The sequence below is a fragment of the Pleurodeles waltl genome, chromosome 6 (genome assembly GCF_031143425.1).
Source record: "Pleurodeles waltl isolate 20211129_DDA chromosome 6, aPleWal1.hap1.20221129, whole genome shotgun sequence".
Classification (NCBI taxonomy): domain Eukaryota; kingdom Metazoa; phylum Chordata; class Amphibia; order Caudata; family Salamandridae; genus Pleurodeles; species Pleurodeles waltl.
This window is the reverse complement of record NC_090445.1, coordinates 465524714-465547194: the sequence shown is the minus strand read 5'-3', so window position 1 is coordinate 465547194 and position 22481 is coordinate 465524714. Positions and strand designations below refer to the sequence as shown.

General features: G+C 43.9%; 1 protein-coding gene across 1 annotated transcript in view; it reads right to left on the bottom strand.

Annotated features, from left to right (window-relative positions):
* The window catches only part of LOC138301974 (membrane cofactor protein-like), a 441285-nt gene extending 420173 nt beyond the window's left edge, over positions 1-21112 (bottom strand). The window contains exons 1-2 of the mRNA XM_069242412.1: positions 21008-21112; positions 3944-4083 (exon numbers count right to left, since the gene is read on the bottom strand). Of these exons, the coding sequence (XP_069098513.1) occupies positions 3944-4031 (88 nt within the window). The 5' untranslated portion in view covers positions 4032-4083; positions 21008-21112. The remainder of the gene's footprint in view (positions 1-3943; positions 4084-21007) is intronic.
* Between the last annotated feature and the right edge of the window lie 1369 nt (positions 21113-22481).

Below are 22481 nucleotides of genomic sequence, written 5' to 3'. Positions count from 1 at the left end.
CCTGTGATTGTCATCAAGTACTCTTGCGTACTATTGTCCAACACATTGCACGTTAGAAATTGGGTTTCTGGTTGGCAGAGGTATGCGCCCAGTCTAAGCAGGAACCACAGTCCTAGTCAGGGTAAGACAGATACACACTATAAATGAGCATGTGCTCACCCTCTGGTAGCTTGGCACAGAACAGTCAGGCTTAACTTAGGAGGAAATGTGTAAAGTATTTGTGCAACACTTCATACAGCAACACAGTGAAAACACCACAAAAAGACTCCGAACGAGTTAGGAACATAGATTATATTTTTGTAAATAAAACAAGAGAAGAGAAGTCTTTGTTGTCCCTGAGACATCAGAACAGGAGGCAAGCCAGCAAGCCCTTGGAGTCACTCTGAGTTTTGGTGAGATGGGTCTAGTCCTTCCTCAGCAGGGCAGAGGGCAGCAGGACAGCAAGGAAGAAAAGCAGGTCTTCCAGAGTGGCAGTCCTTTTGCAGCACAACAGTATTTATTCCTCGCAGAGTTCCTCACAGGCCCAGCTGTGTACTGGGATGGTATGGTCAGAGGGTCAGTACTTATACCCAGTTGTGCCTTTGAAGTGGGGGTAACTTCAAAGACAGATCTTTGAAGTGCACACAGGCCCTTTCTTCCTGACCTGGATCCAGACTCACTACAGGGGGATAGGCAGCCCGTTGTTCAGCCTGTTGTGTTGAAGCAGGAAACTACCTATTCAAGTGTAAGTGGCAGCTCCTCCCCCCCATTCTGTCTAGGATGGCCATCCGGATGTTGATGGTCCATCAGTCACACCTAAACTCCCTTGGTGTGTGGCTGAAGGGAATGCACAAAGTCCAGCTATCACTCAGCTTAGATAAGTGTTGGAGAAAATGCTTCAGGCACACAGGGCTTAGAGCAGGGGAATGCCCACATCCAGGGCAGTGTAACCGTACCTACAGGCTCTGCAATGGCAGGCCTGAGACATGTTTAAGGGCTACTTGAGTGGGTGGCACAAGCAGTGCTGCAATCCAACTAGTAGCATTTAATTTACAGGCCCTGGACACATGCAGTGTGGCGTCTCCATGCCAAACATGTGCATCGTAATACTAATGATGCTCAGGGCATTCTATGGGAATTATTACACTAGGAGTGACCACAATAATGTCAATTTGGGTCACAATCTTACAATGAAGACCTTTATGACAAGGATGGTAGTATAATGCCATGGATGCTCACAATATATCAAGAATGCCTGCAACATACCCTGGCCACTGCCATGCCAGGCATGGCCACTATTGTGCTTGGGATGGCCACCATTATGCCAAGGGAACCACACTTTCTCAGCAATGGGCAACAAAATGCAAGTCTGGTGTCAATCTGCCTAGGATAGCCAGGATACTCTAGAAATTACCATTATTAAGCCAGGAATGTGCACCATAAAGTAAAAGTTGACCACAATACTACACAAATGCCTACAATATGCCAGTGGTGGCCACCATAGTGCCAAGTGGGAAACTATGCAAAAGATGCCCACAACACCAGGCTCATCATCAGGCATGGGTACCCATAATAATGGGAAGAAGAAAGACGCTATGGTCTGTGTAGCTAATTTACAGCAGGACCAGAAGCAGTACTATATTTGAGCTTGTGTTGCAGATAGAGCCCACTTGCAGTTATTTTTGGTAACAGACATTAAGTTTTCACATCGAACTTTGACCCACAGCTAATGAGGGAATAAACTCCAAGTGAAAAGAAGGAGGGAAAGAAATACAGAAACAACATATGGAGAAATTAGGAACCTACAACAGTGAGATACAGCGACAAGGAGTGAATGATGTTGGATTAAAGGACGCTGACATTCAATAGCACCAGCTGCAGCCTTCTGAACAAAACTTTGGGCCTGGTACTTATTATTTTACAAATCAAGCACAGGATATGTATGTGACCCCTGTCCCTTGGAGGCTTGTAATGCACTTGTCACGATTACTTCTTGTGCCCTATGTGCAGTGGGGTTTACTCACCGGGCTCATGTTACTCTTCCCTTGTGGCGCCTCCCTGCCCCCGAGCACTCCAAGTCATGCTTCCCTTATGGCGCCTTCCAGTCTCAAGCACTCAATGATTTTCCTCCCAGGAAGCCTGAACCATTGACCCTCCTGTTCTGTTGCTATGCAAATTTAGAGAATTTTGCACCTTCAGACATGTTTATTTAGGATAGTTAAATTTCCACTGTCAACCACTGAATTGTACCATCAAGCCCTCGAGGTTCCGTTGTACTAGTTTATTGTTGCCAATTACCGTTTGCACTCGCCTACTGCAAGGCCTCATATCCGTTGTATGGTAACATGTGATTTTCCCCAGGTTCATTTGGAATATTCCACGCTTCCACATGGGACATGTGCCTTTTTGGAATATTCTTTGCTTCATGTATAAATATGTGTCTTTTTGGAATATTCTTTGCTTCATGTATAAATACCCCCGCGCATGCATCAGGTTTGGCCTTGTTTCAAGTCCTGCGCAAGCGTCATCCCTGCACTCACCTCTTGAGTCACCCGAAACTCCAAGTGCCCTAGTCTTCTAAATAGTCCTGATTATTATATGATCCTAGTTTCTGCAACACTTCCAGTGTTTTCTTTCATGAACTACAGCTCCGCCTCATCTTGAGCTTCTTGCACAAGTCTTCTGTCATTTTTGGATTACTGTTCAAGTACTAGACATAGCTAAGTACTTTCCCCTCAGGTTAGTGCACCCTAATCCGTAGGTTAGTGAATGCATATAATTCCTAGGCAGATGCCTATGTAGGCGTGAGCAAATTGTCGGACTCTGGACATTGTTTGAGCATTAATTCTCATGAAGCAGAGACTATGTACTCTACTGTACCCAAAATTAAAGTTTGATATTGTGTTTCCTGACAAGTTGCATTTAGTATTTTGGGAGAAACTTCTAGAGCTTGAAGTTGTATTCAAGTTTGAAACTGAGCCCTGTATGTTCTGGAGTTCCAGAAAATCTCCAGTTTATTCTTGAAATGGTTTCTCTGATGCAATATTCATGATGATATCTGTAAGTGAACCTACAGCATAAACAATTGTCAACTCCTGCATAAGGATAGTGAGATCCAGATAGTCCTGGTGGTGCCCAAGACAACAGAGCAGTCACCTTCAGTGACACAAGTTCATATTTTCTTGTTTATCCCTTCCCCCTTACCTGCTGGAGGCAGTGAGTCAATAAAGGTTGATTTTGCCTTTGATCAGTCCCTGTCTATGGTGGGATAGGAGGTCCTGGGTTGTCTCTGGTATTGGAACCAGGTGAGTGTGCGACAGCACCCCACATGTTTCTACAAATGTACGATCACTCACAAATGCACCACAAAAAAGCTTCCACCATTGTTCACTCACATATGCACAATAAAAAATGGATGCACATGCATGCTCCTTCGTACACATGCACACAAAGTGACACATGAGCGCAGACTAAGGGACCGACTCCCACAAACAAGCCAATATTTCATCCCCTTTGCCATTTTGTCTCCTCTTATCCTCATATTTGAAAAGTTAGCTTGCATATCATTTTGCCCAGTGAGTCCCCTTTTGTCCATTAGTTGAGAACATCAATTTTCAACACTTAAACACATAATGATTTGTTGCCCCCACTGTTAAAATAGCTGTAAATATTTGAGCACTGTACCATGTATCTCTAAACATATATTAAGTTATATTAAGTCTGTTTCCTACCCCCCCTAGACGTCCACATCACCATATAAGATTGTTGAATCTGTTTTTCAAAGGTGATAGTTTTATCTTTGAGCGGAGACAGATTTTCGCTGCATTGACAAAATCTAAATTTGGGCAAATACATTTTGTAGAGGAAGGTGTATGAAAGTTTCTAAAGATATTTTTTTGACTACTTACATTTTTTCTTCATAATCCATGTTCTCCTATGAATAATGCAAATGACAACCACTCACCTTGAACAAAGGCAACAAGAGTTAACACCAGTGTCACTCTGATTGTGATTTTGCCATTGAAAGTTTCCAATAAGGACCACTGTGTCATGATTTAATTTTACGGCAGCCTTAGTACGACGGGCTCTTCTTAACTTGCAAATCTGAGAAAAAAATGCCAAAATATAAATTTATCAGGTACATATCAGATGTATGCAATGCTAAATTTACAATTTCAGAGCTGCTGTGCCCCCTTGAGCAGGATGCAATACCAAAATAAAAGGTTCAAGCAAGCATGCCCCTTAAGTAGGGACACCCAATTAGGCGAAGATGTGTGCCTTACTAAGCAACTAATCACTCACTCTCTACTACACTGAGTCATAGGACAAGAGACATACATTGAACACACATTCTACTGTGCAATCTTGCAGGACAAGGGACACAAATGACACACTCACACTTTTGCAGGACCAGTAACATTCCATTCCATTACCGCCTACAGCGCACACTCACAGAATTTGGGAATCACACTACCCACTCACCCTTCTATTCGTACAAAAGGATACAAGTAAACCTACTTACAATGAAAAATCCACCTTCAATTAAAACAATTGAGATGGTCAAATGTATAGAAATGTCTGAGTCTTCATCAAATAAACTGATAGAAACAAGCATTGGCAAGGCCAATAGGTCTTGCCTATGTGAGAGCTATTGACTTTGTCAATGCTTTTTTTAATTTTAAAAATGCTGTACAGTGTGTGTCCCGATGGTGTATGGTCCCGCAAAAGGCAATTGCCAAAGCCAATAGTTCCCAAAGGCAAGACCTATTGGCTTTGCCAATGTTCGTGTCCGTGATGTCGTTGTCGGCACAGTGGTCTTGTGATGTAGGTTCTGGTGCTGTTGTTAGTAAGCAAACCAGCGGATTTGACACCTGAAAATCCTCTTTTGGGCCACGAAATGCTGGTAATGATGCAATAACTCCTTTGTGGGATGAATTGCTTACAAAGTAATTATTATTAATGATATTTGCTATCAGCACAGCTCTTCAAAGGATTCCCTCCTTCAATAAGAATGCAGGATAACTCCATTTCACTGAGGAAATGTGTGTTTCCTTCACAAACCACTGTGATCGGGTACTTTAATCAAATTAAAGATTGGTGTGAAGTGAACCATCACTCATCCCCGCCTAGGATGCCTTAGGTTGTTAGATGAAAGAAATGCAACATCGTTTTGGCAGAGATGTGAAGTCATATAATGACCCAGTCTTTAGTTCCTGTGTGAGCTGCAGCTGGAAAAAAAAGTTTATGTCACGGGCGGGTGCCTCATGAACTATATATAATACTCATGTATACAGCGTTGGGTACAGGTAGCACTGATGGTGCAGTGTACAATGAAAACAAGCATTGGTAAATGCATTAGGTTTCGCCTATGGGATTAATAATAAATTAAGAGGTGTGGGAGCAGTGTATGAGTGCAGGGCGAAAGGCATGAGTGCTCTATGTGCAGGGTGAGCAGTGCATGAATGCAGGTTGATAAGTGTCTGAGTGTAGGGTGAAGGTGCCTTAATGCATGGTGATTGCTTTGTGGTTAGTACAGACTGAGAATTGTGAGTGTTCAGGTTAAAAGATGTTACCCTGTTCAAAGTAAAAGTGTGAGCATAGGGTGAGAAGTATATTAATAGTATAAGTGCAGGATAAGCGGTTTGAGTTCATGGTGTGGGTGGAGGGTGAGAGGTATGTGAATGCTGGGTGAGAGGTATGTCAATGGTGCGTGAGTGCAGAGTCCACACTGAGTGAGTGGTGGGTGAGCAGTATCTGACTGCCAGCGCAATGTCAGGGTGACTATGCAGAGGAAATAGTAGGTGAGTGTGCAGGGTGAGAGGTGTCTGAGAGTAGATGAAAGGTATGTGTTGTCTTGCAGTTGTGCAATATAAGTTACTGAAATTCCATAAAAGTGTTATGACTTGTTTATTGAGAAAGCCAATTTATTGTATAGTAACTGGAGGTAATATAATGCACGGAAACCCGGTAGGTACCTCTGGCACCGCCTGCTGTTACGGCCCTCTGAGCTTCAGAGTGTTGGCATTTCAAGCTGGAATCGAAGGCCACCAGGCTGCAGGAAGAGCCAGTGCCATTAAATTTGCAACAAACATGCAGTTTTACTGCTTCACATGTATGGAGCACAAAGGTAACCTGTGGAAATTGGTTTTCAGCATGTTTGCATCATTTGCACTTCTCACAAGTAAAGTGTCAGTTCTATTTTGATCCTATTAAAATCTTTGTTTCCACTGCACTTTAGAATTTAGAAAAAGCCAATTCGCCTCTTATTTTTCTTACTGCTGATATACTTTAAAATTTCTGTATACTTAATTTACAACTCTTTAAATTGTATTGTGTCCTGGCAAACATCTGAAATCCTATAACCTTCTCTTTCAGGCTCTCTATGCAGCAGCATGAGTGTCACTAGGTTAACATTATAATTTCTCTCAAGTTGCAGTTACAGAAAGGAAAAGCAAACTTCAGTCTCCATGAATAAACTGTAATTTGTCAGGAGACTGTGTGTGGCATTTGACCTCTGTCTTTTAAAATACATCAACTGCAGCCTGAGTAACAATAAAATGTAAAAGCTGCTTTAATGCTCAGTCTTTTCCTGTCATCCTTGCAAGTTCATTTTGGGGTGCTGCAGCACGTCCCGCACCCCTACTTCCAGCGTCCTTACCCTCTAGACCTGCATACGTGCCATAGTTACATAAGTCAAACACATTTCGACTGGTGAAATGATCTTGGGGTTGGTGGGAAATAGCGAAAAGAATCGTACTGTACTCTTACCAGTGTCACCAGCCAGTCCACTAAGGGGTAGGAGAAAGGGACGCCATTTGTCTTGTAACCTGGAAGTGGGAAGGGAGCAACAAAGCCTGAAGAGCTATCCAGGAGTTGCTGGGCAGACAGAAGATCTCGGCTGGGTCCAATGCATACTGTTATGTTTTTACTGTCCTGGAGTACAATCTCCCCCTGATTGAAGCTGCCCATCACTGCACACACAGTGTCACAGAAGGAGGCCAGGCCTATCTGAAGCAAAAAAAAAAAATCTCAACAAAATTGTGCCGCTAAACTATTAATTATTTTTTGGTGTATAGAACATCAGCATAGCCACGAGTGAGGCTTGCAGGCCAGCAACAGTAGTAAATTGCCTGGGGCACGCAGCAGCAGTGCACAGCAGCAGAAGTGTGTCAGGGCTGCTTTAAGTTATTTTTACAGCAGTGCCTCATCAAACACCAGGGTTGAGGAGCTGTAAATGAGTGACTATTGCATTTTAGTGTGGTGAACCTGACACCAGCACTAAAATGCGTTAGTATAACCCTTGAAGTATGGTACTTGGCAGGGCTGGGCAAGAAGTGGGAACCCGGAGAGGCTTTTCTTTGAGAGTGGCTACATAAAGACCCGTTTACGCCTTACTTGGGCAGAGAGCCTCTTCTGTGTGCCACGGCAGGGCACACCTTCTCTGCAGACTCTTCTCCATGCTGCCGCCAGCAAGGCCACTGCGAGTGAGGGCACGCACAGCTAGATGTGTCCGGATCACGGAGAGAAGGCCAGAGACCAGAACATTCAAAATGCATACAAGGAAGCACCAAATTTAAAAACAAATTAACCTTAACAAAACTGTAGCACTATTTTGTGGTACATGTGAGATTGTACATAACTCTGCACTAAAACAATATCAACCAGCAATGAGGACCAGGAGCCAATCATGTGAGAGAAAGAAAGTATAGGAGAAAAAAAAGCAATATGGAGGAAGCAGCAAGCAGGGGGAGCAGGCCAAGTTTTAAAGCGGTGTAGCACATTACTGGTGTTCAATAAATAAACTCATTGCACTATGTTGTACAAAAACTGAAAACAAATCGAATAGGACAAACCTGAGCACTGAGGGCTGCATCAAAAACAACTGACACAAGCGCTGACCTTCCCATCATAAGGGAGTTCTAGAGTGGGTGCCTGCTTCGGCCACAGGGGCACTGGTGAGTGTGTGTTGCCCCAGGGGGACTGATGAGTGCTGTTGCGATAAGGGTGTGAGTCTGGGTGGAGGGCACAACATCCAGTTCCTGTGAAATCACTTAATCTCTTTGTGCCTGTGAAGAACTCCAATACCTTCTTTGGGGTCTGCGCTATGTGTATAGTAGCAATTCAATTAATAACAAAATAAGTTCCTAAACCAAAGTGGATGAACACAGTACTTGGGTTCAAACTGATAAGATCAAACACAGGAGGAACAAGCATTGGTAAATGCAAAAACATAGTGCCACAGCCAATAGAAACAGAAGAAAAGTAAGTGGCAAGCACAGGAACAAATGAAAAGCAAGGAAAGCAAGGGGCAGGATGTTAGCCCCTTTTAAGATTTATATTAAATACAATAGATTTCACAAGCACAGCACAAGTGCTGCACAAGTGAAACCAACAAAGGGTCCTTGGGGAATAAATACATGACATGCAAAAAGATGTGCTGAGGGTTGATTGCCTGGAAGAAAAGCTAAATTACAGAATATTTAAGTAAAAGTGCCACGGTGTGCTTTAATCATAAAGAAGTGAACTCTCATGTTGAATACAAGTGAACTATCGGTCATGCTATGTTTATTACTGCAGGGAGGCTGATAGTCCATTTGACATTAGTAAGCAAAGCACACATTTTCACAATTGTTTTTTTTTGTAAAGTTAAAACAAATGAAACCCGGATCAAATAAAAAAAATACAAAAAACACAAATATAAAGTAACTGGATCTCATGTTAAGCGCCCCAATACCTTTGAGTCGAGTTCTCGCCAGAGGAGAAATAAGTAAAAAAGGGAGTGGGAGGGGTAAAAAAGAAATAGTACCTTAATCATACTGCGAGCAGCGGACGGACACTTATTAAGTTTAATTAATTTGTACACTGATAGAACAGAACTGACGCAATGGCCTATGATGTCCAATTAAAAGGCTGCATTGAAGATTGAAGATAGAGTGAACCAATGGTAAGAAAGGATGGGCTCAATGCCCTTTATTGTTAACAATACTCCTCGCAGCAAACAACGCATACGCACTGTTAAACGAGGCCTAAACTAAGACAGCATGAATACTGGTTTTATCAAGGATAACATTGCTGGAGGGGTGAAAGAGAAGTTTAACAGAGGAGAAGTTTAACCGAAAAAAAAATATATATGAAAGGAAAAATGGTGCTAAAGTTGGGATGGGTAATATCTGAAAACAAAATAATGTGTGTTTTATATGTGGCTATCCACAGCATGTGGGGTGCAGATATCTATCTCCAGCTAGGAATGCACCATGTAAAAGCTATAGTAAAATAAGGCAATTTGCTAATATGTGGCAAGGCACTAGAATATAAGTTAGTCGTTGTAAGGAAATTCCTCTTTTTTGCATCGTCACCCCCATATTTGTGGACTGATGCTGCTAGTTTTTTTGACTCAGAGTGCACTGAAGCCAGCTAACCAGACATCAGTGGCAGTGTTTTAGCCCCATACAACTGCATGCCAAATTGAATACAGCCAATTGGCAAGGCCTGACTTACTCTATGTCCCTAGTGTATGCAAGACAGAGTGTCCACTAAGGCTGCAGCACTGTATGCAAAATGGCTGGCAGACTGCCACTGCAGACTGGAAGGACATTGTTTTCACTGACAGTTCGCCTTAAAAAAATGGCAAAGCCACTCTACCCCTTAACATTATGTGTAGGTCTTCCCTAAGGAAGGCCTACAGAATCCTATGGCAGGAAGCTTCACTTTGTTAAGTAAGACAGATGTTTTATGATATGACTTAGCAGTAACACTTCACAATTGTCATTTTGCTGAGGGTAAAGTTGGTAGCCCCACTTGCTAATACAGAGTTACCGGGTGGCATCCCAAGATGGATAACTTTTGACTGGGACTACCAAACTGGGTCATGTAAGGTATCAAACCTTGTTCATATATGATTTTTGGGGAGTATCCTAAACTTCAGACTCCTTATTGAGGCTTAAAAATATGGGCAGAGCAAAACAAAATGGTCGCAGTTATGCAAGAGTTGACAACTGTATCATGAAATGAATAGACCATTTCTATGGAGTGTAATCATGATCCGACTTGAAGAAAAGTAAGGCCCTGGAGGAGACAGAAGCCTGTGGGGAGCAGCAAAATCCCTGTCATCCAGGAGACTGTATCCACCCATGTCGCTGATGGATGGCAATCCACTTTAATACAGAGATGATGAAGCTCTTGCAACGGCAAATACCAATACTGTCTGAGAAAAGTGCACAGGACCTAGAGCAGGTGGAGGAGGAGCCTGAGGTGAAGCTGTGTTTTTGGAAATGGCCCTTCCTGCGGGGTCACCCCCCAATCTGTATGCCTTCCTCTTTCTCTTTTTCTAACTTTGTTTTTGCTGGCTTTCGGACACTGTTCATTTTTACCACTGCTGACCAGGGCTAAAGTGCTTGTGGTCTCTCCTCTAAACATGCTAATATTGGCTTATCCTCAATTGGCATATTTAATTTACTTTTATGTACCTAGTCAAGTGAACTACACGTGCACAGGCCTGTAAATTAAATGTTACTTGTGGGCCTGCTGCACTGATTGTGCCACCCACTTAAGTAGCCCTTTCACTATGTCTCAGGTCTGTATGTGCAGTTTTAAACTGCCATGTCGACCTGGCATTATAACCCTTTTAAAAGGTCCAAACCTTCTTTTTAATACATATAAGTCAGTCCTAAGATAGGCCAGAGGCAGCCACAAAGGAAGGGTGCAGTGTATTTTAAAAGTTGGGCATGTACTTTTAGGTTTTTCATGTCCTGGTAATGAAAAACTCTTAAATTCATTTTTCACTCCTGTGAGGACTATCTCTACCATAGGAGAACATTGGGATTACCTCACTTCATGTTATAACTGTAATTCACAATCAAGAAGAGATGTGTTTTTCAAGTTTGGTGTCTCTGGAATCACAATTTTAAATCACAACTGATGATGAAGTTGGATTTTAAACTGCAATTCTGAAAATGCCACTGTTAGGAAGTTGGCATTTTCTTACTTTAGGCATATGGTGCCTGCTGTCTGTCTTTGATCACTTGTCTGGGGTGGGTGACACCTGGGCTTTGTTCATTCCCCTAGACAGCCACACACAAATAGAGCTTAGGTGTGACCTGTTGGGTCATTCTGACACAATGGGAGGGAGGAGCTGGCCACAGCCTCACACTTACACCTGAATAGGCTGTGACCTATCCCACACAAAGGGCTGCATACACCCTGTAGTGAGTCTGGAGCCAGGGCACTTCCAAGACCTATTTGAAGTCTCCTCCACATAAAAGGCACCACTGGGAGAAAGAACTGGACCTTAAACCTAACCACTTCAGTACACTCTGCCAGGAAGAAGGACTGCTGTGCTATTACAGGGACTGCTACTCTGCTGGACACCTGCTTTGCTGTGCTGACCTGCTGCCTGCTGTGCTCCTGCATGGGAGTGAGAAGGACTAGACCTGTATGTCCTCAACCAAGAGTCACTCCAAGGGCCATCTGACTGGTTTCCTGATTGAAGTCTCTGCGACATAAAAGACTTCCAACCCACCTACACGTGAACTCTGCCATCTGAGTCTTCACTGTCAAGTGATGCCACTCTCGTCCAGGACCATTGGAAGTTTGGCTTAAGGCGTTTGCTGCAACTTAAACAACACATCGCCATCACTGCACAGATCAGAACCAGAGGATTGCCCCTGTTGTATTGATCAGAACCAGAGCATCGGCCCACTTGCGTGGATTGGAGTTGACGCATCGCCTCTCCAGCATGATTGACCTCAGCGCATCGCTTTCAGAACAGTTGCATCTTGAACCCACAGCATCGCTGCTGTTGCATGGACAAATTTAACACATCTTCACTTCTTAGTGGGAGCGCATCACTTCAGTCTGCGCCCAACATCTGCGATGTCAACGTAACTAGGATTAACATACTTTTGTTTAGCGGGCCCAAAAGGGTTCCTGTAGTTGGCTCTTGCTCCATCGCAGTTGGCCTGAACTTGTGACTTGGTTCTCTTCTGGCATGACCAGATATCTCTAGTTGCCGCTTCTGGTTTCTAAGTGCTATTTCACAGTTTATTCTTTGAAAATTCTGACCTCAAGTTCACTTACTAGATTTTTGTTGCTTAGGTCTTGTTTCATTTATTAAAAGAAGTTCTATTTTTCTAACCTGTTGTGGTATCTTTTTGTGTGGTGTTTTCGCTGTTTTAATGTTTCAAGAATTGCACAAACACTTTACACTTTGCCTTTTAAGTGAAGCCTGACTGCTCTGTGCCAAGCTATCAGAGAGTGAGCACACATTCATTCAACTTACCTTGACTAGGAATGTCGATCTTGCTTGATCACGTACATATTTGTGTCAACCAGAAACCCAATTTCTAACAAGTGGGATTTGAAAAATATGGGTTGCCAGAGATGCCATATGACACCTATGTGGATGGCATTGAAAGTGAGGTTCACTTAGATTCAAATAACCTTTATAGTTTCTTTCCATGACCATATACAGCCCCAGTGTTAATTACACTTGTTAAAGTGGAAATCAATATTCTACTGTGTCAATATAAGAACTGTTAAAACAACTTATGAAACCCACTGTTGACCTGGCTTTTTTGACAGGGCCATCCCCAAACTTTTTGCCTCCTTCCTCCTATTTTTTCTGACCTGTTGTTGTTGGCTTTTGAACTCTGGGCACTTTACCACTGCTAACCAGTGATAAAGTGCATATGCTCTCTGTGTAAATTGTACTATTGATTGGTTTATCCATGATTGGCTGTTTAATTTACTTGTAAGTCCCTAGTAGAGTGCACTATATGTGCCTAGGGCCTGTAGATTAAATGCTACTATTGGGCCTGCAGCACTGGTTGTGCCACCCACTTCAGTAGCCCCTTAACCTTGTCTCAGGCCTGCCATTGCAAGGCCTGTGTGTGCAGTTTCACTGCCACTTCGACTTGGCATTTAAAAGTACTTGCCAAGCCTAGAACTCGCCTTTTTCTACATATAAGTCACCCCTAATGTGTGCCCTAGGTACCCCTAGAGGAGGGTGCTGTGTGGGTAAAAGTCAGGACATGTACCTGTGTACTTTATATGTCCTGGTAGTGTAATACTCCTAAATTCGTTTTTACACTACTGTGAGGCCTGCTCCCTTCATAGGCTAACATTGGGGCTGCCCTCATACATTGTTGAAGTGGCAGCTGCTGATCTGAAAGGAGCAGGAAGGTCATATTTAGTATGGCCAGAATGGTATTACAAAATCTTGCTGACTGGTGAAGTCGGATTTAATATTACTATTCTAGAAATGCCACTTTTAGAAAGTGAGCATTTCTTTGCACTTAAATCTTTCTATGCCTTTCAATCCATGTCTGGCTAGGTTTAGTTGGCAGCTCCTTGTGCATTCACTCAGACATACCCCACACACAGGGTACTCAGCCTCACTTGCATACATCTGCATTTTGAATGGGTCTTCCTGGGCTGGGAGGGTGGAGGGCCTGCCCTCATACAAATGACTGCCACACCCCCTACTGGGACCGTGGCAGACCGGATTGAACTGAAAGGGGACCTGGTGCATTTCTTAGCCACTCTTTGAAGTCACCCCCACTTCAAAGGCACAATTTAGTATAAAACAGGGCCTCTGCCCTACCTCATCAGACACTTGCTGGAGAAGAAACCTGAACCAGAACCTGCATCCTGCCAAGAAGAACTGCCTGGCTGCTCAAAGGACTCACCTGTCTGCTTTCTACAAAGGACTGCTGCCTTGCTGTTGGGGTGCTGCCTTGCTGAACTCTTGTCTGGCTGTAAAAGTGTTCTCCAAGGGCTTGGAAAGAGCTTGCCTCCTATTCCCTGAAGTCTCAGGACCAAAAAGACTTCTCTTTTTCAACTGGACTCCTTGTGCGCCGAAAATTTCTACGCACAGCTTGCTCCGCGGTGAAAAATTCATTGCACGCCGGTCCGGAAAGACGCCGCTCGACGTGACGCCTGCGGTGCGACCGGAACTTCGACGCACGGCCTCGTCTAGACAACGCCGCCCGACTTCAGAGAGGAAATCGACACAACGCCTGCCGTGAGGGAGAAGATTCCACGCACTGCCCACCAGAACGACGCGCAGCCGGAGAACAAGCCGAGGAATCCACGCACAGACCCTGGGACATCTGGTAATCCTGCGATCCATAGAAGGAGACGGTCCACGTGCCGGAAAACGATACACGCCTTCCCCGAGGTTCTAACACCCACCTTTCCTTTCTTATAAATTCTATGCTTTGATCTTTCAACAGCAAGTCAACCTGTTCCACAGTTGCAATTGCACTCCCAGGAAAACAAAACAGCATCTGTTGGAGGAGAAAGCAATAGAAGCAGGCACATCAATGAGGCAATGATAAGGCAAACCAGGGCAACAAGAGGACAACATGTAGGGGTTTGAACAAAGGGGCTGAGCCAGACCCGCAAATCATCTACCACAGGTAAGACAAGAGAGGTGACGAGGCAAGTAATAAACACTGACAGGGTTCTTGGAAGCAGTTTGTCACTATGACAGCACAGTGATCTTTGTTCTAGGTACCCATATTGTCATTCCTGTGGATGCTGTCCCTGATTAGCCAAATTCACTAGGCCCATATATGGATCCAACAACAATTCTGGCTAGGATGAACCCTACAGCTTCCCCAAACAAAGTCCATGCAAGTTGTTTCCATGAACGGCAATGGTCTGACAAGTTATATCCTGAATTTACTTAATAATACGACAGCTGATGTGGCCCTATTGCAGAAGAAACATCTCCTGGACAGCAAGACTGCAATAAGCTAAACCAGGGTTTTATTAGGATGATGATTAGGTGAAGTCATGTGTACTCTGGCACTAAGAAAGTGAATGGTACCTCTAGCTGCTCCAGAAAATGTGGAGTGGTGATCAATGTTCCCTGTAAGGCGCGTGCGCGAGCGCGCGCGCACCTTTCCTTCCCCCATCGCGCAGGCCCTTTGGCAAGCGCGCACGTTGTGCTGTTATCAAATGTTCCACCATTCCTATACTTTGTGGTAGTTTATATGCGTTATCACTTTCTAAGCCTAAATAAGCCTTTTAGAGCGATATACGTGCTCTCCTAAGGCAGATAATGCTCATATTTGAATCTGGATTGAAGTCAATGAAAACAGCGTTTAAATGCCGCGGGGAGTGTTTTAAACATCATTTGGCGTACTTTAGCATACAAGCGAGCAAGTGATATTTGTCTTGGAAATTAATGGTTAATGAGCTAGGAAATGCTTCAGAACAGTAGAAAATGTGCTGTTATCAAATGTTCCACCATTCCTATACTTTGTGGTAGTTTATATGCTTTATCACTTTCTAAGCTTAAATAAGCCTTTTTGAGCGATATACGTGCTCCCCTAAGGCAGATAATGCTTATATTTGAATCTGGATTAAAGTCAATGAAAACAGCTTTTAAATACCACAGGAGCATTTTAATCATCATTTGGCGTGCTTTAGCATACAAGCGGGCAAGTGATATTTGTCTTGAAAATTAATGGTTCATGAGCTAGGAAATGATTCAGAGCAGTAGAAAATGTGCTGTTATCAAATGTTCTACCATTCCTATACTTTGTGGTAGTTTATATGCGTTATCACTTTCTAAGCCTAAATAAGCCTTTTAGAGCAATATACGTGCTCCCCTAACAGGTCATGTCCTTGGGGTGTGCAACCAGGTCACAAAACTGCCTTGATGCCCTATTGCATGGAGCAATGATATCCCTTTTTTGCTTTAGTGGTATGGAGAGGCTAATGCCAAAGATCTTGTCTAGTTATGCGCTGCGCGCGCGTGAATGGTCAATTTCTTGGCGCACGTATCCTTGGCTGCAGCAGAGAGACCGCACACTGCCGCACACAGTGGAAAAAAATTAGAGGGAACATTGGTGGTGATCCTGATCTGCAAAGTTCTCCCCACAAGATCCTCAAAATGTAAGCTGAACCTAGGGGTTGGTTTAACAATGTGAAATAGATGACATCCAGACAGACCCTAGTGCTGAGCGCTGTCTGTGAACCAAACTCTGCTAAGGCTAAGTGTTTTACACAGATATCCAGACTGCTCACTTAATTTGAGATGTCGCAAGCTGTAGTTGGGGGTGACAGGTGCATTGGTATTTACCTAAAAATTGACAGTATGGGGGCCCTATACACGTGCAAACTTTTATTGCAAGATAACATGTGTTTTGGAAATTAAGTTGCTGGTTGAGGAGGTACAGGTATGGTGAGACCTAGCATGAGATACAGAACATAGAAAATCAGAAATCACAAAGGGTATATTAGCCAACTTGGCCTGAGTGCATACTAAAACGACAGATCATGCTACATCTATGACCATAAATGGAATACCTGATCAGTGGACTACAAACAATCTATCACAGTGATAGTGACAGTAATTTTGGTTGTCTCTGATTGGATATTTTTAAGGTAAGATCCTTCAAGAGGAATTAGGACTTTTCTCTATCCTGCGCTACAAATTCCACCTCCCTAGGGAAGACCCTCAGTCCATGCACCTGTGAAGCAGATCACATTTCAAGGGTGATGATGAAAGCATGTGCATGAATCAAGTTCAGTGCCAGCTATAGGTCTCAGTTTTTCTCTGCCCCATTTGGAGGCTGTCACCTCCATTGGTGACCACAACTGCTGCATCCAAAAAGTCCTCCAAGTCCACCAAATTTGAATTTTTTCCAATTGATGTTAATTGATGGAAACAGGGACTCTAGTTGGCTGGGGTATGAACTCAGTCACCACTCTACTCAGGGTAAGTCAGATACACACTAAAAGAAAACCTGTGCTCACCCTATGGTAGCTTGGCACAAAGCACTCAGGCTTAATTAAAGAGTCAATGTGTAAAGTGTTAGTGCAACACAATCACACAGTAACACAGTAAAGACACCACAAATCACTCCAGACTAAGTTAAAAAAATTAATGATATTTTTATGAACAAGACAAAAACGTCAACCATACAATACGTAGAAGTCAAGATATGCATTTCTAAAGAATACATGAAACGGTTTTTGGATTCCAGGACAAACAGTAGTGAGGCTCTGTGTCAGCATTGATTTGGAGTATAAAGGCATTGATTTGGAGTATAAAGGCATTGCATCAATGCTGTGCCACGCAAAGGGGACAATGCATCATGCAGTCGACAAAGTGGTGCTTCAGTTCTTGTAGCAGTGGCGCGTATTCATTGATGGTGATGCAGTGTCCTTGATCCTTGCAGCAGCAATGCAGTACTGAAGTGAAAAAGGTGATGCATCAGTTCTGATCAGTGCAACGAGGTCGAGTAGCGGTTCTTTGCAGGAGTAGGCAGAAAAATCCACTTCCAAGGGCCCAGACGGGCTGGCACCACTTGGTAGGGCAAGACTCACAGTTGGCAAAGTCCACATGCTGTAGCAGGACTGTTGGAAGTCTTTTGTGTCTTTGAGCCATCAGAATAGAGGAGGCAAACCAGCAAGCCCTTGGAGTCATTCTGGGTTCAAGTGATACAGGTTCAGTCCTTTCTCACCCAGGCAGAGAACCAGCAGGCAGCAGGGCAGCTCAGCAAGGCAAGAATCCAGCAAGGCAGAGATCCAGCAGAGTATCAGTCCTTTAAGTAGCAAGGCACTCCTTCTTCCTGGAAGAAACTTCACAGGTCCAGAAGTGTGTCTACTTTCTAAAAATAGTTTTTCTAAAATAGTAATTTTAAATCTGCCTTTTACCAGTAAAGAGGATTTATCATTACCATTACAATGATATGAAACATGGCATAGCAACTCATTCTCATTCAGTAATTACCGCTTAAAATTAACCTATGAGAGGAGTAGGCCCTGTGGTAGTGAAAAACGATTGGGTGTTTTTCACTACTAGGAAATGTAGAACTTAAAACTACATGCCCTACCATTTAAGTACAGTACACCCTGCCTTGTGGGTCACATAGGGCCTACTTTAGGGGATGACCTATATGTATAAAAGGGAAAGTGTAGGATTGGCAAGAGGTTTATCTTGCCAGGCCGAAGTGACATTGTAAACTGCACAGACAGGCTGTGCAATACGAGGCCTGAGACATGGTAAAGGGGCTACTTACACGGGTGGCACAATCAGTACTGCAGTCCCATTAGCAGCATTTAGTTTATAGACACTGAGCACATGTAGTTCATTTTACTAGGGACTTAAAACTAAATTTAATATGCCAAATGAGTATGAGACAATGTTAGCATGTTTTAGGGAAGAGAGCACAAGCAGTTTAGCACTGGTTAGGAGTGGTACAGTACACAAAGTCCTAAAGCCAGCAAAAATGAGGTCAGAAAAAGAGGACAAGGAAGGCAAAAGGTTTGGGGTGACCCTTCAGAGAGGGTCATTTTCCAACAGTAATGATTATAACAACAGGGTGTAGAAGGCCAAATGCAACATTTTCCTGTCAGGACCTGGATCTCAATGCCAGAAATGTTATCCTCTTGATAGCACTGATATGTGAATAGTCAACTGCAACATGCCCAGGAAGCCCATCGTAGAAGAATGGGTTCTTGTGTTTTTAGCTATTTGTAGAATAGAATAAAAATGTTGGTGATGCAACAGACAGACTATAATATGCTGTTTAAGTTGCCACAGCTGAGAGACCATAGCTTGTGCACCCTTTGTAATTTGAGAGGCTAGAGGAATTGGAAGCCCAATAAGCGAGAGACAAAGTAATTTCAGAATTCAATTCATATCCCCTTTCTGGGGCCTCCTCAGGGACACCATACAAATAAACATTATCTCTCCTGGTGAGGTCTTCTAAGTCTGTGACCTTGCGCTGGAGTTCCTTACTCCGATCTAGTTGGGAATTCAACTGCCTCTGCATTGCCCAACTTTCTTTCAGTGGAGTCCAAGCTCTTATTCAGGGATACATATTCTGCTCTCATGGGCTTCATTTTGCTAGAATTATCAGCCTAGGATAGTCAACGGTGTCTATCTTGGTAGCGAAGGCAGAGATTTCCTTCATAATGACATTGAGAGTGACCTCAGGCATTTTGTATGTACATGGGTGTGCCCTGTGCCTCTGGAAAGAGCAGCTATTTGGAAGGCTTAGGGACACAAAGATCAGTGATTCAGAGGGCAGAGGGAAGTCTCAGAGCAGGTCCTGGCACTTTGGTGTAACTGCCAACCAGCCACCTCCAGATAGAACATCAGAATAAAAGGGTGCTCAAGAATCTCAATATGAATGGTCGCAATAAAAGTAGTCAGTCAGAGGAGGCAGGGCCAATGTACATTAAGCTTTCTCCAAAACATTTCAAACTTCTCCCCAACAGTTCAAGAGTAAGCAGGGGTTTAGTGCTACAGATGTCAAAGGCAAGTGTGAAGGCTCCTCGCAGGTGAATCTAGAACCATGTCCAGCAGATTATTGGGACACGGTTATCCAATGAAAAGGGAAGATTAAATCAAATAACTTAACCGTAATGGAGAAACCTGGCTGAGTGAGGTACAACCTCTCAGAAGGCACTAACTGCAGCAGAAAAGGAGGGCCCAGGCAGAACCAACTGGAGCCTTTATACTCCGACATCAGTAAAAAATCCAAGGGTAACTCCCTCTCACCAGCAGTCCCAGGCGAGAAGTAGGACAAACAGATGAAAAGAGGAGGGAGAAGGATGGAAACTGTCAAGGCCACTGCGTCGCCAATGTTTGCTGTTGCTCAGATGAGCTGCAGGATTAGTCTGCCATCACATCCCAGTGGAGCGTGAGGGCTTGTTACAATCAGCCATTGTGAGCATCTCAGTAACCCCCTTCAGCAGGGCAGTGGAGCCACTGAGCCACAGCTCGGTCTTTATAGCCTTTGAGACACCCAACTCAGCAACAATAGTGGCCCGATACTGCAGTCCCCAAACAGCTCCCCACGACCCCCTCAGGGAACTGTTGAGGATGATACAGCCAGCAGGTGGGCACCAGAAAAGCAGTCACTGCTCATCCATGCTGCATCTGCAGCATGAGTAAATTGTAGCTCTTAAAATGAGGAATGATTTCCCGCACCCCACAAACACATAGGCCACCTACGCACCTCCGGAGTATGCTGTAAAGAACCCAAAAAGTGCCTCACTGACCAATTATCTTAGCTCATGGCTGGCTCTGTCCTCTACCACACCAGCTGCCTTGTGATCATACCAGCCTCTACCTCTCTATCACACCATGTACCATCTGTCACACCTTCTCCTCTATTCCACCAGCCTCTATCACATCTGCTTCCCTCCTATCACACTAACTCTATCACACCAACCTCCTTCCATCAGACCAGCTTATCCTTAGCATATGAGCTCCTCCCGCTATCAATCTGCCACTCACTTTCGTACAAGCCCCTTCGCCCCATACCTCCAACTTGTCTATTACACTCTCCCCGTCTCCCTCTTTCCTACATCTTCCTTTCACACCAGACCCCTCCCGCTATCACACCTGCTTCCTCCATTTTACCAGCTTTCGCACCCACTATGCAAGCCTCTTGTTATCATGCCAGCCCCTCCCCCAATCACATCAGCTCACTCTAGCATCATACCAGTCGTCTCCAACAATCACACCAGCCTCAATCGCACAAAACCCCTCCCTCTGTTACAGCAGACATTCCTGGCACACCAGCCCCCTTTAGTATGCCAGCCTCCATCTCTATATGGCACCAGGCGCCCCACTCTGTCACTTCACGTCTCCAGTCCCACCAGCTGCTCATTATATAGCACATCTCCCAATATGACAACTCCTCTCCCACACCACCTCCTCCGCCCCATTTATCACGCTGGCATGTGCCAGACCTCTCCCTGCCCTCAGTCACACCAGCCTCGCTTCCACACTCGATCACACCAGCCTCCCTCATTCATTGTAACACATCCGCATCCCTCATTCATTGTATCACTCCAACCTCCCTCATTCATTGTATCACTTCAGCCTCCCTCGTTCGTTCCAGCACACCGGTCTCCTTCATTAGTTCTATCACACCAGCCTCCCTCACTCACTCTGTCACATCAATCTCTCTCAATCACACCAATCGTCCACCATCACTGCCTCCCTACCACACTAGGCGTCATCTAGGCGTCAAAGAATCCCATATGAGCACATTACCTGAACGAGCAGCGCAATTTTGGTTTCCCGTAGAGCGCATCCCCAATCCGAAAGCTGCCGAAATTCTCCTATGCTAGATTCACCGCCTTCTATGCAAACAGCTGGTGCCGGACCTTCACCAGAACACAGCGCGACGGATATAGTGGGTAATTAATTAACTACTGCTGTATGTCCACAGCTAGGCAGTGCAAATTCAGATGTTTTCAATAAATAATCCCCCTATCCCACTTTGCAATACAGACGTGGAAATTATTCACGTATGCTAAATATATGTTTCTGACGTTTACAGAGCACCACAGGCTTCAAAGTGCTTGCAACCACACATAGGGAGAGGCACTATGGAAAAATATACCAGACAAATAACAAGCATTGTCAAAGCTAATAAGTCTGGCCTGGGTATGCTGTTGCAATAGTTACTTTTTCTTGGAAACATAGGTCACAGAAAATAACAAAAACATGCTGCCACGTACCCGTCATATAATTACAATAAAACAAATACATTTACAGATATGTTAACCATTGCATATAATTCCCATTTTTCTTTCAAACTCCACTTTCCATAGAACAATCCGTCAGGCCAGCGTAGCTATTGGCTCTTTGGCACTGTGAGTGACTGCATTATCCTGGGCACATGTGCACATTAGCGTAAACAGAAGTGCATTCAGTACCAGGGTTGGTCAGCTGATAATTTTGCCAATGTTTTTTCCAATTATTTATCCTTTTTGATTTCTAATAATTTTGTGGTTAAATAAAGTCTTGAAGTTACAGTTATTATTTTCCTTGCACCCATAACAATAATATTTTCCTGTGGTGTACAGTAAAACTTAAAACAACTGTTATACTTGTTTTAAGTACTCTTGTCTGCTAGGAAGTACCCCTATTGTTCAATTTAAATTGTAGTTGACAGGCAATACACGCAGACGGCTGACCAAAACCTCCTCTTTTATTTTTGCATTTTGTAAATTACACGAGACTAAAGATACAGCTAAACCTATCATTAGGCCATATCCAAAACCTCTTCTGTCTCACACATCAAAAAAGCAAACATTTCATTAATTCTGAGAATCTCACCCACTTGCAGGAGACCTCCCTCCAGAAACACGAATCTCGCTCCCGGCTACAATGGAAACATCGGGTGAGATGGCACACCCCCCGAGACCACACTACAAAACTATGTGGTTTGATTTTATTTAAGTTTTATAAAGCGTGCAAATGCGCGGGAGGGTGGGGGGCTGACTGTTCCTGGCGCTAAATCTAAAAGTGGAACAGGCTTTGAGAGCGTTTCGAACGGGGGAAACCTGATTTCTGCTCTAAGATAAAAGAGAAGAGCGTTCCTGGTCTTTTCAGTGATCACTGAATAGGCTCTCACTTCCTTTCTGTTTTTTTTTTTTGTTAACTTTGGGACTTTGACCAATAGCGCAGATGCTGTTCAGGGTATTTTTTCTGACAAAGCTGTGAGATGTAACAGTTTGCA